This window comes from Dermacentor silvarum, unplaced genomic scaffold (genome assembly GCF_013339745.2).
Source record: "Dermacentor silvarum isolate Dsil-2018 unplaced genomic scaffold, BIME_Dsil_1.4 Seq312, whole genome shotgun sequence".
NCBI lineage: Eukaryota > Metazoa > Arthropoda > Arachnida > Ixodida > Ixodidae > Dermacentor > Dermacentor silvarum.
In genome coordinates, this window is record NW_023606031.1 from 365,694 (window position 1) to 383,032 (window position 17,339).

At 47.6% G+C, this 17,339-nt stretch overlaps 1 protein-coding gene across 1 annotated transcript in view; it reads right to left on the reverse strand.

Moving 5' to 3' along the window:
* Nucleotides 1–14,761, reverse strand: part of LOC125941788 (mitotic checkpoint serine/threonine-protein kinase bub-1-like) — a 93,817-nt gene extending 79,056 nt beyond the window's left edge. Inside the window, exons 1-3 of the mRNA XM_049659634.1 lie at nt 14,743–14,761; nt 14,359–14,460; nt 13,383–13,484 (exon numbers count right to left, since the gene is read on the reverse strand). Of these exons, the coding sequence (XP_049515591.1) occupies nt 13,383–13,484; nt 14,359–14,460; nt 14,743–14,761 (223 nt within the window). The remainder of the gene's footprint in view (nt 1–13,382; nt 13,485–14,358; nt 14,461–14,742) is intronic.
* Between the last annotated feature and the right edge of the window lie 2,578 nt (nt 14,762–17,339).

The following is a 17,339-nucleotide window of genomic DNA, read 5'->3' on the forward strand; positions in this document are numbered from 1 at the left end:
GTACATCCACGGACCAGTGCTCAAACCACAGCTTGTGCTCAACTGGCGAGCAGTCGCGGTGCCGGCACAATGCCGTAAAAGCTAAAGGTGCAGCTGACCCAAAGCATAAGTACAGCTGGCCCGAGATGTTGCAGAGGCATTATTGCCTGTTCACCAGCACCTGTCTGCCTGGAGCCGTGGCAAAGATGTCAAAGGGGGAAAACCCAAAACTTGAGTGAAAATTTGCATTCAGTCATCTGGAGTTTAGTCTCCAAGGAGCAGCACACTTCCCTTTTTGCAGTTCAAGCAGCCGTTGTAGAAGCTGTGTTGCATTTCAACACAGAAAACCAGCATGCTGCAGCATCAATTCTACGAGAAAAGCGTGAATGTGACGAACACTGGCTCTAAGAGGCAAGAGAGAAGGACATACGTTTTTAATGCCATCTCCAGCAAGAGGCATGCAGCTTCAGAAGGACTCGGCAAAAGAGGGTCAGAGGCACAAGGACTCAATGCATCTTGATTATGCACCTGGGGCATTTTGAGTGACTTCTGTGAGGTTTGCACTATGTTTCTGCTAATAAACAACTCGTAAAACTTTTTCCTCATTTTCTCAATATGCCTATTTTGGTGCATTAGCAGTTTTGGAGGAGAGATATTTGGCTTCTAGTTAAGCTATTACTATAATTATTTTTTGTCGGGTTGGTAAACTAATGTAGAATGAATAGGACTAAATTTATTATTGTTAGTAATAGGGAAAATTTATTAAGACAACTTGAATGTTTAATGTCAAGCAGGGATATCACTTGTGAAAGTTTGACGTACTATAACTTTGGTTCAAATGGGCTTAGGACATCCACTTTTGTTTTACTTCATGCAGGCTTTATTGCACGTTATTGTGGTATGTTGATTTGTTACTGTCACAGTTTAGAAAACATCTTGCTCTTAACAAGACATGAAATGTTTGATATCTTAAAGACTATATATCGCACTCGAAAGATTGCATATTTGAAATCGGCACATCAGGATACATAGGCTGTGAAAGTTTCATAAACATTTGTCCAACCATAAGAAAATTTGTTTCTGAAGCAAGGTCTCTCTTAATGAGATCACTGTAAGCTTATTTTCAAGAGCTCGAATGTGTCGGAAAGCATCTTCCACCCTCTTCAAAACTAGAGAACAGCCGGGTACGATTTGATGCAGTCTATCCATCACCAGCGATAACGATGGCTGCAACCGAAGCATCATCATCATCTCGCACTACACGCGGGGTCATCGCTGACTACATGAGCGATCATGTTATCGTCTGTGGTGGTAGCCCGACCACAGCACAGCTGTCGGCACTTAGGTTGTCTATGACGTCCATGCCGGCCAACATTTCCTGTACACACCTCAGTATATTAGCGCGTGGCTGGAGGTACCACCGCGCCCTCTAATGGATCACTGGCATCATCCGCGAGTATGCCACTAGAAAGCACAAGAGGTATCTCCGGCCACACGATCTCAAGTTGCTGTTAAGAGATCTGAGGTTTGTGCCTGAACAGGAACACGATTGTTCTCTTCAGGTCCACTAGTCCCCGGTATTTGCCACGTGACGAAGACATGGTGGCATGCACACAGTGTAGGTCTGGTCGCCACGACAGAAACGTAACACACACAACGGGGCATTGATACAACGAAGACTATAAAAAAACAGCACAAACGTGAACAGCTTATCTCGCCTGCTTGACCTTTGCGACTAGCGAGTTGCCCGATGCGGTCGGATGCCTCATCGGCCGCATGCTGCACTGTCAATGTTGCTAACCATTTATGAAATTCAATGCGAGACATGGCAGCCATGGCATGATTCCAGCTCCTTTAATCTGTTTCAGCGCACAAAAGCAGCAATGGAGATGTAACGCTCGTGAAAGAGAAGGAAGAAATGCACAGAGGAGACCAAGAGAAGAGGTAGAAGAGGCGACCAGATTAATCATGTTTGACTAACTGGAATGTTACATTTTTGGCACAGTCACAGTTTTGAACCATGTGGGTGTCATTCAACATCACCCGACATGAAGATGGTCGTCTACTGGTGAGAAACTACCAGGAAGATGGAGACAACGCCGTCGAGTTACCTGAAAAGGTCAGCACACTGGACTTCTTGGCCTTCTTAGCCGATGGAGACAATTCATTACTTGAGAATCTCGAATCCATTGGCTCAGTCAGAGTGCATATGCGTGTGACTGACTTCCAACACTCGATTGACAGTTCAAGTAGCGAAACCATAGCTTAAAAACAACACTCAAGCTGCCGTTCATCTCATACAACACCTTTTGAAAAATCAGGAACAGCAAGCACAGCGCCAGCAAGAGCTTTTGTTCATATTGTCATCAACAGTCCAAATAACAAAGCAGGCGGTGAAAGCACTTATCAAGCCAGAACCTTTTAATGGTACGTCGTTAAGCCCGTCAACATGGCTTCACCTTTTGAATATGCACGTTCGCAAACAATTGGACCACGGACTGATCCCATCTATAATATGCACCATTTCCTTTTAGGAAAGGCAAAAAAGTGGTTCGAGTTGTGCGTACCCATCAACACAGATGTACCACGGGTTGAATGGTGAGCTACCTTTCTACGAGACTTCGCTTTGAATCCAATAGAATGCTGGGGAAAGGCCATTGCATTCAAGCACCGAGAAGGATCGATCATTGACTACTTCTATGAGAAATGTTTGCTTCTGCAACGAGCCGACCCGACCTGCGGGAATCGTCAATCATGCCACTGGTTATTCTGAGAATGACAAAGAATTATCAGCGTTTGATCATGATAAGACAACCTGCCACATTGGATGAACTTCTACAGTCACTGAAAGACGTTCCCAACGACCTTTTATACTAACCAATGACCAAGAGAACATCAGTAGCCGAAGCTCTACCATCAAATCCCCGGATGACTAGGCATCCTATGGCCAAAGCACTATAGTAAATTACGCTGAAATTGACTCAGCCAAAGAGAGGACTCCATACCCGAAACAAGTAAAAGAGCTGGTAAGCCCGGATTTTTCATTCTCTTTGAAAACACCGAAAGAAAGCGTCTACTTGGCAATGTCTGCAGCAGGCCTACTGTACGCACAGATCAGCATCAATGGAAACTTGACTGAAGCATTATTTGACACTGGAGCATCAGTTAACATAGTTATTTCGCTAATGATTCCGCAAGATCAAATATTCAGTGGCAAATTTGTCAAAGTACACAGTTACGATGGAAGTTCTCGAGTGCTAGACAAGTGGGCATGCGTGTGCGTGGAATTTAAAACAAGCAAAACAACTGTAGAAGCACAGCTTGTTCATGACATTCAATTTTATACTGGCACGCCCTGACATGAAGAAATTAAAGATTAACATCTCATGGCACGATGAACTCGTTGGCACTCGGATTGAGACATGTCAGTTGATCTGTGTGCAGACTCTAAAACACGTCTCAAACTGGTCAGAGAGAGTTAGAATCTACCGACACAGTTTCCGGAGCTGATATGCATCGGAGTTTAGCCTCCTGCAGCAAAAGTAAGTGAGGTTCCATTCAATCTCAACGACATGACACCTGTTAAAAGAAAGCCCTTTGAGATGTCGTACGAAAAAAATAAATGGATAAATGAAGAGTTACAAGGCTCGCTTGATGCTGAAATTATTCGACCATCAACATCTACCTTTGCATCTCCGATTACAATTGTGCCCAAAGATGATGGCACTTTCAGGATGTGCACTGATGACAGACTTGTAAACCGTCAGACTGATTTATTCCCATACCCGATGCCAGGAATTGACGATATTGACAAGACAGGCAGATGTACACGATTTTCCCGCATCGACCTTTGCAAAGGGTATTGGCAGATTCCGCTGCAAGAAGACTACAATACATTCGCGGCGTTTGTTACTCCTTTCGATATTTTTGAATACAACCGATTGCTTTTCGGTTGGAAAAATTCTAGTGCATGGTTTCAGAAGATCATGAACAGCATGCTTAGCCAATTTACCGGGATCTTCTGCAACGTGTATGTGAATGACATCATTTATTCGAAGACACCACAGGGAGTCATTCCCGTCCAATATGCCACTCCTCAGAAGGTAGAGGAGATAGTAGCAAAGGCCATTCAGAACCTTCAGACATCCCTACAAGCTACCATGCAACAACAACTCACAGCTATACAACAGTCAGCTGCACAACAACAACAATTCGCAACTCAACAACAACACTCAACACTGAGATGGCGGAACGCATCATGAGACTAGAGGAACGCATACTAGCACTGGAAGCTCGTCAAAGCCGGCGCCCCAAGAAAGCAGCTCATCAGGCCCTACCAGATTTGCCAGATTCTCTAGGCTCACCAGAACCCCACTGGTGCACGCATCACCACCCCTTAATAACCAAGATGGCTCCTCCTCAACATATGCAGTAAGCGCGGGGGCTCCCCCGGCGAAACCACGGTGTGGCAGTGGAATTGGGGCTACAAGAACAAGCATGGATCGCTGATGCAATACATCGCCACATCGACAAGACCACCTGAAATCATCGCACTGCAAGAGACGAACACACACGTCCGCCTACCCGGATACGTCACGTATGGCACCGATACGGGTGACAGCCTTCACACCCTGGTCAGTAAGAAGCTAGTGGCCGTTCAACACCATCTCCAACAATCCGAACCGCTTGCCATTCTGCTCGAAATTATCCCGCAGGCAACAAAGAAGAAGGGTCCCATGTTCGTTCTAAACGCCTACTGTCGCGCCGAAAAGCACGCCATCGGTCCTCAAACAGGTTTTGGAGCAAGCCACGCACGCAGCAGGCAACCATCCGCTTCTAATAGTGGGCGATTTCAATGCAGCCCACCCCCTCTGGAGTTATACGTACACCAACCCCAGAGGAAACCTGCTTCACAAAGTTATTGAGGACATGGACCTCACACTCGTCAACGATCCAAGGAGTAGCACGAGGCTCGGCACAAGTGTTACAAGAGACACGAACCCCGACTTAACCCTCACCAGAAATATCCCCCAAGCTTGCTGGACCAATCTGGCGGAGTACCTAGGCAGCGACCACGCGCTGCTAGCCACCACTCTCCATGGCCTCGAAAACAAAGCCAGGATAGGCACTGCTCGCCTCACGGATTGGACCAAGCTGCGGGAGATAAGAGAAGAAAGAGCTACAAACGAACAAAGCCTACAGCTTCAGTCAATTAAGGACTGGATCACTCAGCTCCACCAGGATGTGAAGGCGCATACTAAAATACTTGAAACGTCCACCACCACTCCAAGCATCGACGCTCGCTTGCTCCACATGGGAAGCCCGGCGTAGCCTGCTGAAGCGTTGGAAAAGGCAAAGAGAAATCGCAAGCTCAAGAGGCGAATCGCAATACTCACACAAGAGGCTGCGGAATACGCTAACACACTCTGCCGCGAAAATTGGCTATCCCTCTGCGACAGCTTGAGAGGAAGACTGAGTACTTCCAAGACGTGGAAGTTATTGAGGTATTTAATCAACCCGGCCAGCAGCAAAACGGAATCCCACCACAATATGGCCCGAGTAATCCACCAATTTCCAGGAAACGAGGCGGACCTCCTTTTGACTCTCAAAGCCCAGTACTTCCCCCACAGCCATCGCAGCCTCTGCCACCCTACACCGGCACACCAAATGAGCTCCTAGATGAGGACATTCATTTACATGAAGTAACAGCGGCGATAAAGGGCTTGAGACGCCACACAGCCCCGGGAATGACCAAATCCCAATAAGGCACTTGTCAATCTTGACAACCCCTCGCTACTAGAGCTTACCGCTCACCTTAACAAGTATGGAGGGAAGGAAAACTTCCCGAGGACTGGAAAATGGCCGAGGTTCGTCTGATACCGAAGCCAGGCAAGCCACCCAGCCATTGAGAACCTACGACCGATCTCCCTCGCTTCGTGTGTAGGAAGCTCCTAGAGCACATCGTCCTCACCGGCTACAACCTTCCTGGAGGACTCGGGAAACTTCCAACAACGATGATAGGATTCCGTCCAACACCTCTCAACTCAAGACATCCTACTTTCAGCTGAAAGAGGAGGTGATTGTACCAGCGACACGCAACTCCCCACAGCTATCCTCGCCTTGGATCTTAAAGGGGCGTTCGATAACGTCAAGCATACAGCAATCTTACAGAGGCTAAACACGCTGGGCTGTGGGGCCAGGACGTATTCCTATATCAGAGATTTCCTCTCAGATAGAAAAGCCATTCTAAAGGTCGGGGACCAAGCCACAGACCCCTTTCTACTCGGCGGGCGCGGCACACCACAGGGCGCAGGTTATCCCCTCTCCTTTTCAATATCGCCCTAATAGGCCTCCCGCCGCTCCTCGATAACATCCCGGGGATCCGGCATGGCCTATATGCAGACGACATTACCATCTGGTCGTCCACGGGGTCCATCGGGGCAATGGAGAGCCGCTTGCAAGAAGCAGCAGACTGGTGAGCGACTATGCTAAGTCTTGCGGCCTCAACTGCGCCCCCCAAAGTCAGAGCTACTCCTGGTCTCACCGCGAAAGAAGCATGCATCCGACTCGCCCACTATCAAAATACAACTGGAGGGACACACCATCGTTCCGTCTCACAGCGTAAAGATATTGGGAATGGTTTTCCAGTCGGATCGCACCAACACAATATTAATTAACAAGCTTAAGAATACTACAGCCCAAGTTACCCACATGATCCGGCGAATAACAACCAAGACAAGAGGCATGGGGGAGGCGGACACGCTTCGGCTTGTCCAAGCCTTCGTCGTGTCTCGAATAACTTACGTTATTCCATACCACTACTGAACGCAACGGAATTCACAAAAATCAACACAATGATTAGAAAGGCATATAAGCAGGCGATGGGGCCTGCCGATCAGTAGGTCCACAGAACGCCTACTACTACTAGGAGTGCACCACACGGCCGAGGAGCTGATCGAGGCATATTTATCCAGCCAGCGAACAAGGTTGGCTGTTACGGAAGCGGGGAGGTCCATCCTCTTACGCCTGGGGCTCTCTGACCCTCTCAGCCATCCGCCGCCTCCGACAGTTAGCTTACCCCAAACCATCCTGAGCAACATCACCGTACCTCCCCTACCTCGCAACATGCACCCAGTGCACCACGCACAGCGAAGGGAGGCCCGGCTCGGGCCATACACAAGCGATACGGGACTTTGCCCTCTACAGCCTACACGGGTGCGGGGTCTTACCCAAGACGCGCAGCCACAACAGCCACCGTAATCGGTCAACAAAAACATCGGAGCAGCATTTCGCTACCGGATACATCCCCTCCAAGCCGAGGAAGCGGCCATAGCCCTCGCGCTCGCCCAAACACAGGTTGAAGTCATAGTTACCGACTCCCAACAGGCGTGCCGCAACTTCGCTAGCGGAAGAATTCATGCCACTACGCTCAAGATAATTAATCAAAAGCCGCCAACCAGATCAGTCATAATCATCTGGGCGCCAGCTCATCACGGCATTCCTGGCAACGAGGTCGCCAACCCCGTGGCTCGAGATTTGACCCACCGAGCCGACGCCGAGGAATCTGAACCGGAGCGTATGCACCCTCTAGTCTCATACCAAGACATCACACAACACTACAAGCTAACCCGCAGAACATATGCACCCCCACACAAGTCACTACCTAGAGAGCAGGAGCGATTCCTCCGAGCTCTACAGGTTAACACATTTCCCCACCGAACCAGAAACCACCTCATAGCCCCTACACAATTCTCTCCGCAATGCCGCTTCTGCGCAGAGCCCGGGGTCCCTCAGGCACATAGTAGGGGGCTGCAGAGAGGCACCACTCAATCCTCCGAACCCCTACCACACCAACGAGCTTTGGGAGAGAGCCTTTGGCCAGCTCCGACCTCGACGATCAGCAACGGCTGATTGCGAGGGCCCAGGACGCGGCCCGAGCTCAAGGCATCCTGGAATGAGGACGCCTCTCCAAAGCTGCATTTATACATTAAAGATGTTTATTCTCTCTCTCTTCTCGAAGACTCGTGTGACCAATGCTCACATCTATCCCGGGTACTAGAGGCACTTAGCAAAGCTGGGCTAAAGATTAACTTGAAGAGCGAATTCTTCAAGAACAGTGAACACGGTTCTCTTCCTAGGGAGAATATTTGATGTAGAAATAAAAAGCACAAAAGAAGAGTCCAATCAAGCGCATCTCCCAGTTGACAAAACCATACGATTTGCATTCTATTCGAGTGTTCCTGGGTCTCGCTCCCACATTTTAGGGCTTTTATAAAATACTACGCTGTAAAGACCAAATTGCCTAATGTTGCTGACACAAAAAAGACTCCATTTGTGTGGATTAATGAATGCGAAGAGAAGTATCAGCAGCTTGTAAAGATTAAATCATCTGGCCCCGTGTTGACAATATCAGATTTCTCGAAGCCATTTGAGCTAAACACCGACGCTTCCCATTATGGTACTGGCGCTGTAGTAATCCAGCGGGACGATAGTGAGCATTTGAAGAGACAGCTCAAAGCGATAGGCTATTATTCATACACATTCACCAAGGCAGAAGTTAACCACCCAACGACAGAAAAAGAAGCATTGGCAGTCGTAATGGCCTTTCGTTATTTCAAGACGTACATGGAAGGCAAACACTTCAGCCTATTCACCGACAACCAAGCACTGACATACGTTCTTAATATCTTGCAACCCAATGGAAGATTGGCCAGGTGGGTGAGCGAAATACAACAGTTTGCCTTCCACGTCACTCACAGCCAGGAAAAAAATTACCAGATGCAGACGCCTTGTCAAGACTGCTAATTAGGAACCAAGGTGACGACAAGTATGTCACCCATATGTTGTTGGACGGCACAGAAGAGATGATTCTCAAAAATGGTAGGCTACACATGCCTAAGAGTGCAGAAAAAATTGTAAGCCTGTATCATGAATCTCCGGAATGCAGTGGCCATGACGGTTTTTGGAGCACCTACTGGGAGACTAAACGGAGTTTTCGCTGGAAGACGATGAAACAAGATATTTTGGAATATGTGAAGACGTGCCGCACATCAATGCCAGCTCTGCAAAGCAAAGTTCAGGCCCCGTGGAAGCGCAATAATTGTCCAAAACACTGAGAAAAGTCATTAGATCAGACTGTACACCTTGACTTCGGGAAGCTCAGAAAAAAGGGGGAGGAAGTACGAACTACGCAGCTTTTCTACTGGCCATTGATGAGTGCACACGCATGGTGGCATGCAAGCCCAAAAAAGACGATTCCAACAGCGCTATCTCGCTGCTTAACTGAGATATGTTCAAACATGCCAAAGTAATCATCGCTGACAATGGTCCAGCATTTAGAAGGGATCGCTTGAACGTTGGGGCTGATGAGAGGAACATAGAGCTTCGTTTCGCTGCAACATACCATCCAGAAGCAAATGGAATCGCCGAGAGAGCGATACAGGATGTCAAACAGTTCATCATGCTCTACCCGGGATTTCCAGGCGGTTGGAAATGTGCCTTGAAGCTGCTCTGAACCACCACAATCACACACACGGCTGGCTTAGAGTGCACACCGTACTTTACATACCATGGCAAATTGGAATGGCTTCCCGCAGACCACCTGTTGGGAATCACGAATCTTTTGGTGCTGCAAGAACGAATAAGTCTGAAGATCGACGTGCTATATACAAGACTGCAATGAAATAAAATTATGACCGCCGACAATCAGTCAAATCTCCGGACATACAAGTGGGAGATTACGTGCGTGTTTGGAGGGGTCTGCAAGGATCAAAGGCTCTTTTTACAGGACCCTACCAAGGTTGTGAAGGCATTTTGAAGACTGTGCTACAGTGGACCACAAGGTGTTATTGAAAACATCACCTGTGAACAACGTGGTACCATATCAACGAAGGAGGGTCGATGACAGAGGGGAGGCCCGTGTAACGCTCTTGAAAGAGAAGGAAGAAGCGCACAGGGGAGATCAAGAGAGGATGTAGAAGAGGCGGCCAGATTAATCGTTTGATTAAACCGAATGTTACATGAGATCCGAGGGAGGTGGCACTGAGACATGGATCAATGACAATGGTCATAAGGACGTCGTGCCACCTGTTGATTAGCTGGGAAACTGACCAGCCCGAGCCAGGAGCTAGCCTTGGCAGCGCAGAGTTCAAGTTAGCTATTGCGAAACCAATTTTTGACAAATTAACAGCTCTTTGATACATGCAGTTCTATAGAGCTTAGCCAACCTGTGCCTGTTGGTTTAAATTATCCGAAATTAAAAATTAACAAGGTGTTAATTAAGAAGCTTTTACTGTATTTCAGTTGCCGCTCGATGCTTTTCAGGCTAAACCCATTTTGGATCAAAATGATGGTTATGGTTACTGAACAATTTTCGGACTTGATCTACACAAGTTGAGTCTTGAACAAAGTTGGCGCGAATGCAACTTCGGTCGTTTGCGTTTTCCGCCAACTTTTACAACCACCATTTGGCCCCCAACGTTGACTAAAGCCAAAACATTACATTCTTGGCTTGTGTTCCGAGGCTGCAAAGCGTGATTTTGTGTGGTGTGGTCGTGCAGAAAATAGTGTATCGGCGGTCGAAATTTTGGGTGATAACGGTTGCCATTAGATATTTGTGACCAAGAAGTTTCATCAATGCAAGCAGGTGGGTTGTCGGCATGCCGCACTATCATCCTTGTAACCGGATTTGGTGCAGGTGTGAAATAGACTTTATATGTCACACGCATAATGTTTGCCATTAATCGATGCATATTTTCCAATAGGGTGCACAAGCGAGAGCTAGAATGTACAACTAACGCGATGAACTACATGCTGAGCAAAATCCTACAACTTATTGATTCAGCTGAGAGTGTGCCTTTCCTTACTAACTGCCCCATAACGTGAACGCCAGTTAAATCATCTGTGGCTGGTCCGCATAGTACATAAACGCATAAGACTTATACAGTAGAACCCCATTGATACGTTTTTCACGGGACCGTAAAAAAGTGTAAGAGTCGGGAAATGCAAGAGCCGAGAAACAGGAAAATTTTAGAAATGAGAGTAGTGTTGAACTGCACACAATATTGTTTAATTCTTACGTGTGAAAAAAAAGTCGTAACTTCGCCCGAAAGCCGAAGAATCGATTGCAATAGCAAATTACTAGACAGCTATACAAAGTAAGGAAAGCATTTTTATCATCCGTATAAACTTCTAAACATTCCCTTATTAAGTATATTAACAAGCATGGTGTCAGCGCCCACAGGCAAACATGAACACATCAGACTTGATGAGCGCAGACACAAGCTGTCAAACGCTGGCGTGAGGAAGCGCCGCTGCAGCAGCGAGCGAAGTGACCTTCGTGCTGTTGTCTATTGCCTGAACGCAAAATGAGTGCCGAGAACACACAGCATGCACAAGCTTCAAGCTTGTGCATGCTTCAAGCATGCTTCAAGCCGCCGACGCACCTACACTGCCTAGACTTACCCTAACGCAGATCGCTTTCAAGATACGGCCCACGTGACCGCGCGCCACTGCGCAGTACACAGTTGATGCCAGAGTACAATGCCGCCCTCTATCCCTCCCCCTCGCTCTCTCTCCCTCCCCCTCGCACATCGAACACGCCGTTGTGCCTCGAGCACAACGGAAGAAGGCGTGCTTCCTCCCCGCTTTTCTTTCTTCAGCGCGCAAGATTTAGCCGCGCTCGTCGGCTCCCCTCGCACGCTTTCACTCGCACATACAGCATACAGCGCGCGGTGACGGCGTTGTCATCTTTGGACTTTAAACGGAACATCTATGTGCCAAAACCAATTTTACGGCCACAACGCGTCATAGACACCATGTTTAGATGGCAAATACAGATCTCAAGGGCCATGTTTTTGCTGGCAGAAACCGAAAATACATGATAGGTGTACGCCCGGCACTTTGGGCGGCGAATCCCATCGTCGAGCCACCAAGCCAAGCGACATGAAAAGTCAACATAGCCATTCGGGCTGGCGCAGGGTGTCAGTTTGCAACGCATGATGCGGGAACGGTCCCACAGTTGCGAGGAAACAGCGGGGTTGCCAATGCATTGGGTTCTATGAGAGATATGCCGGTACCAGCCGAAAATGACGTAACAGCCAAGAAAACGCAGCACCCCGAAATGTAACAATGGGGTTCTGCTGTATAATACGTTCGTAATACTTTGTACAGAACAAGATAGTATTCATTTTCTTGATGCCAAGTTACAATGCACCACGACGCACCCACACTCCAAAGATGCCAATGCTGAAACGGATTGCTTAGGCTTTGATTCCAGGGCTAAATGCTAGCCAATGCATGACAATGGCTGTGTGGTTGCCACTGAACACGCTCGCACAGGAAGATGGCAGTCAGGAAGATGGCAGGAACCACCATCGTTCTCGGCTCATCCTTGCACGCTTTCACTCGCAGTCAAAGCATACAAGGATGAGCCAAGAACCATGGTGGTTTTATGACTGCCATCTTCCTGTGCGAGCATGGGAAAAAGGGGGGAGGGGAGCGAGCTCACGGTAACAGAAGTGCGTGCGAGAGTGGCGCGGGGGGGAGGGCAAGGCAGGTTGGCACATGCCTCCTTTTCTAGTGCAGCCATGGTTGTGCAAGGCTGTCAGCGTGGCTCAGCGCATATGCAGCTCGCACGCCCCATTTGAGAGACAATCTGCCAGGTGTGCAAAGACTGGGGAAGCTCAGATACATCTCACACGCTTAGTGCTGGAGGCAGTGTGTCTCGAGTTTCGGAGACAAGACATTCATTCACTCCCCGCTGCCGGCGTTCTTCAGAATAGCGTCGTCCCACTGCGAGCGACGCTGAGCCGACGGGCAGAGTGGACGAGAAAGCATGGCTGGCTTTGCATCATACCACCAATGTGAAGGTATCGTCAACAGGGCACTATCTTTCATCTCCTCCTCCCATGTTTTTTTCCCGATTGGCCAATTCAGAAAACTTGGTGGTCTTTTCTGCGAAAGAAAAATCCATCGGTGACTGTACTGATTTGCATAAAAGATAGAATTTCAATATAAAAATTTCGATATAGCAAAGCAAATTGACCAATTTTAGCAAGGTATATCCAGGTTTAACGGTACCATCCATTTCCTTTTTGCTTGGACTTTTTTGCGATATTGTGCAGCTCCATCTTACGAGAGCTTCAAAATGTTTAGAAACGAAATGTATTTTTTAGTAAAACATAACATTTGTAAAATTGTGGAATGAGCCCAAATTTGTACAAAGAATTTGGAAGCAGCAGTACTCGCTGCATGCAATTCAGAAGAGCTATTGCTTACTTTCTCAGTAGTAGCACATCGCTGTGCTGAAACGTCAGCATTTCAGATTCGTCACCTGTTCTCATCAGTGCCACCGTCCATCAGAGCATCCGCCGGTGGAAGTTGAGCACTGCAGGAAAGCCCACCAGTCTGGGTGGGCTCGCAGAACACCTCAAAAGGCGTAGCTGCCACACCCACCAGAGCACCTTCGAGAGCCATCTCTGTCTGTGCCTCGTCATCTGCATTGCCTGAAAGTACAGACATGTTGCTAGGTCACTGCAAAAGGCTGAATCAAACAATCCTGTAACACCCACGCAGACAGACGTGTTGCCCTTCATGCCTACAATGCCAACCAATGAAACATTCAAAATTAACCCTAATTACAATAGCAAATGTATGTTTGGAATTCCTCATTACATAACACTTGTAGTGAAGACGCAGGCATCCCCATAGGCAAAAATCGCTCTCGTACAATCTCGGGGCTCTGGTTGCTGCTGGCACCTAGGGCTAGGAATGTTGTCTTTCTGCCCATGTTCATCGCTTGAGAAGCGTAATTAAAAACACTCGTTAACAAGTGGTGGAGGTGCTGCGTAGCGAACTCTCCTGGAACTCCAAAGCCGGATGCTACCCACTACTCTGATAATGCCCGACGAACCCACCTGCCAAGGTAAACCACAGACTTCTGAAAACGTTCATTGCTTCCAGCGTACTGTGTCAGTATGATCCTGCCATCATTAGCAGCACCTATGGCCACAATGGGGAGATTTGGTTACTGCACAAAATAAAAAGTGGGACAGTGCCACCAAGTTGCACAACATGCTGTACTTACAGGTCACTAAAAAGGAACACTAAATCAGTTCAGACTAATAAGGATAAAGATAAAGACTGATAAATTGAAGGATTCTGTTGAAAAGAGAATGCTTGAGAAAAAGGTGACTTAGCACTCCGCTTGCAAGCTCCACGCGCGGCACACAACTGCAAAATTTGGCTGAGATGTTCACAGCAGTGCGGACTGTATTACCAAGCCCGAGGGGCAGTTGAGGACCCCTTCAACAGTACATGCCGCATCTGAAGGAGACGTGAAAGAACAGCCTAAAAAATTGTGCCCGTGCATGCACGCACTTGCTGCTGCTTCCACCGTGCGATCTTGTTGGCTCAGCGATACGTGATCCAGGCCCGACTGTGCCTGGGTGTAGTTCCAGAGGCTGCGCACGATGACGTCAGCTGCGCGTAGGCTCGCACCACTATGGGTGCTTTCAGCACTCGCTGCACCGCTCGCCTGGTGCAAAGGCGAGCAATGGACTGAAATTGTACTTGTCATTTGCAGTGGTTTGGGCAAATTGGCGTTGCATATTTCAAGTAAAGGCACATATATAGCACAGCATAATGCAAGTGCAGCCCAACATCTTGAACCGGTGAAAAGCAGATGCTTTACAGTATAGCACCCCGGCGGCTTTCAGCACTCTGATGCCACTAGCGTGGAAATTAGAATATGTCCCATCTCACCCTGGAGCGTCTCAACCATAACTAACGCAGTAAATAACACATTACGCACTCAAGGGAGTGCACAGAGTTTGCGCCTTTGCCAAAAGAAAAAGCGCTCGCTCATTTGCAAGGATGTTAACCAAACATTCATATGGTTAATCTCCCTGCATTTCCTCTCCTGCATATTTCAGCGACAACTTGGCCACATTCAAGTAGCGCGCCTTTCGTATTGGACACTGTGCGCGCCGTACCGTGGTGTTGTTCAGCAACAACAGGCAGCGATCACCGTGGCACGAGTAGCCGGTTGGACCTGGCTCGCATGTGCCACGTGCACGAGATATCACGCGAGGAGAAAGACGGTTCGACACCAGTTTAAGAATGCGTCTGCTGGGCATTCTTCATGACCAGGGTGACTGAGTCATGGGCACAGGATCGCCCTTCATAAATCATCATCAGCCTACATTTATGTCCCCGGTAGGACAAAGGCCTCTCCCTGTGATCTCCAGTTACCCCTGTCTTGCGCTAGCTGAATCCAACTTGCGTCTGCAAATTTGCTAACTTCGTCACCCCACCTAGTTTTCTGCCATCCTCGACTGCACTTCCCTTCTCTTGGTATCCATTCTGTAACTCTAATGGTCCACCGGTTATCCATTCTATGCATTACATGGCCTGCCCAGCCCCATTTATTCCGCTTAATGTCAACTAGAATATCGGCTATCGCCGTTTGTTCTCTGAACCACACCGCTATCTTCCTCTCTCTTAATGTTAGGCCTAACATTTTTCGTTCCATCGCTCTTTGTGTGGTCCTTAACTTGTTCTCATGCTTTTTGTTAACCTCCAAATTTTTGCCCCATATGTTAGCACTGGTAGAACGCAATGATTGTACACTTTTTTTTTCAACGACAGTGGTAAGCCCCAGTCAGGATTTGGTGATGCCTGCCGTATGTACTCCAACCCAATTTTATTCTTCTGTAAATTTCTTTCTTACGATCAGGGTCCCCTGTAAGTAATTGACCAAGATAAACGTACTCCTTTAGAGACTCTAGAGACTGACTGGCGATACTGAATTCTTGTTCCCTTGCCAGGCTATTGCCCATTATCTTTGTCTTCTGCATAATAATCTTCAAACCCACTCTTACACTTTCCCGGTTAAGGTCCTCAATCATTTGCTGTAATTCGTCACCATTGTTGCTGAATAGGACAATGTCATCTGCAAAACAAAGGTTGCTGAGATATTCGCTGTTAATCCTCACTCCTAAGCCTTCCCAGCCTAAGAGCTTGAATACTTCTAAGGATGCAGTGAATAGCATTGGAGAGATTTTGTCTCCTTGTCTGACCCCTTTCTTGATAGGTATCTTTCTGCTTTTCTTGTGGAGAACCAAGGTTGCTGTGCAATCCTTGTAGATACTTACCAAGATATTCACGTATGCCTCCTGTACTCCTTCTTTACGCAATGCCTCTGTGACTGATGGTATCTCTACTGAATCAAATGCTTTTTCATAATCTACGAAAGCCATATAGAGAGGTTGATTGTATTCCGCATATTTCTCTATTACCTGATTTATGACATGGATATGATCCATCGTAGAATATCCCTTCCTGAAGCCAGCCTGTTCTCTTGGTTGGCTGAAGTCAAGTGTTGCTGTGATTCTATTGGAAATTATCTTGGTGAATATTTTATACAATACTAAAGGCAAGCTGATGGGTCTATAAGTCTTCAATTCTTTAACGTCTCCCTTCTTATGAATGAGTATAATGTTAGCGTTCTTCCAGCTTTCTTGTACACTTGAAGTCGTGAGGCATTGCATATAAAGGCCCGCAAGCTTTTAAAGCATGATATCTCCTCCATCTTTGATCAAATCGACTGTTATTCCATCTTATCCAGCACTTTTCCCCTGGTCATGTCTTTCAAGGTCCTTCTAACTTCATCGCTAGTTATAGGAGTCCCTATATCCTGTTCATCACTACTTCGAATGAAGGTAGCTTGCCTGCTCTGGGAACTGTACAGGTCAGTATAACATTTTTCCTTAATAAATATTGTTGTTTCATTAACCTGTGTTCCTCAACATCTTTACATTTCTGGTGGAGGTGCTGGGTATGAGTCGAAGCCCCACGAACGCAAGTCAACGTAGCCCTGACCTCCAGCGAGTCTATCCCGTGGAACTGGCACCTGTGCATCAGCGGGCCAGCAGCCGTATTCAAGGTGACTTGCTCGAATTCGGCCTTCTCTTCACGCCAAGGGAAACTCAGACAACGAGCGCCACCACTATGACTAGCCAGGTGACACCGGCCCAGCTGTTAGTAAGCCAACCTTGCAAGCCGCCAACATTCCATGGCGACACGTTCGAAGATGTGGAAGACTGGTTGGAACTGTTCGAGAGAGTGGCAAGCTTTAATGAATGGGATGAGAGACAGAAGCTCCATAACGTATATTTTGCTTTGAAGGACTTCGCAAAACGTCGTATGAAAACCACGAACCCTCTCTGGCCTCTTGGGAGGAATTTCGACAACTGCTAGCTACATACACCAGCACGGATCGTAAAGAAAAGGCGGAAATGGCACTTCTAGCTAGGAACTAGCTCACAAACGAGATGTACATCGAGGACAAGTCCGGCATG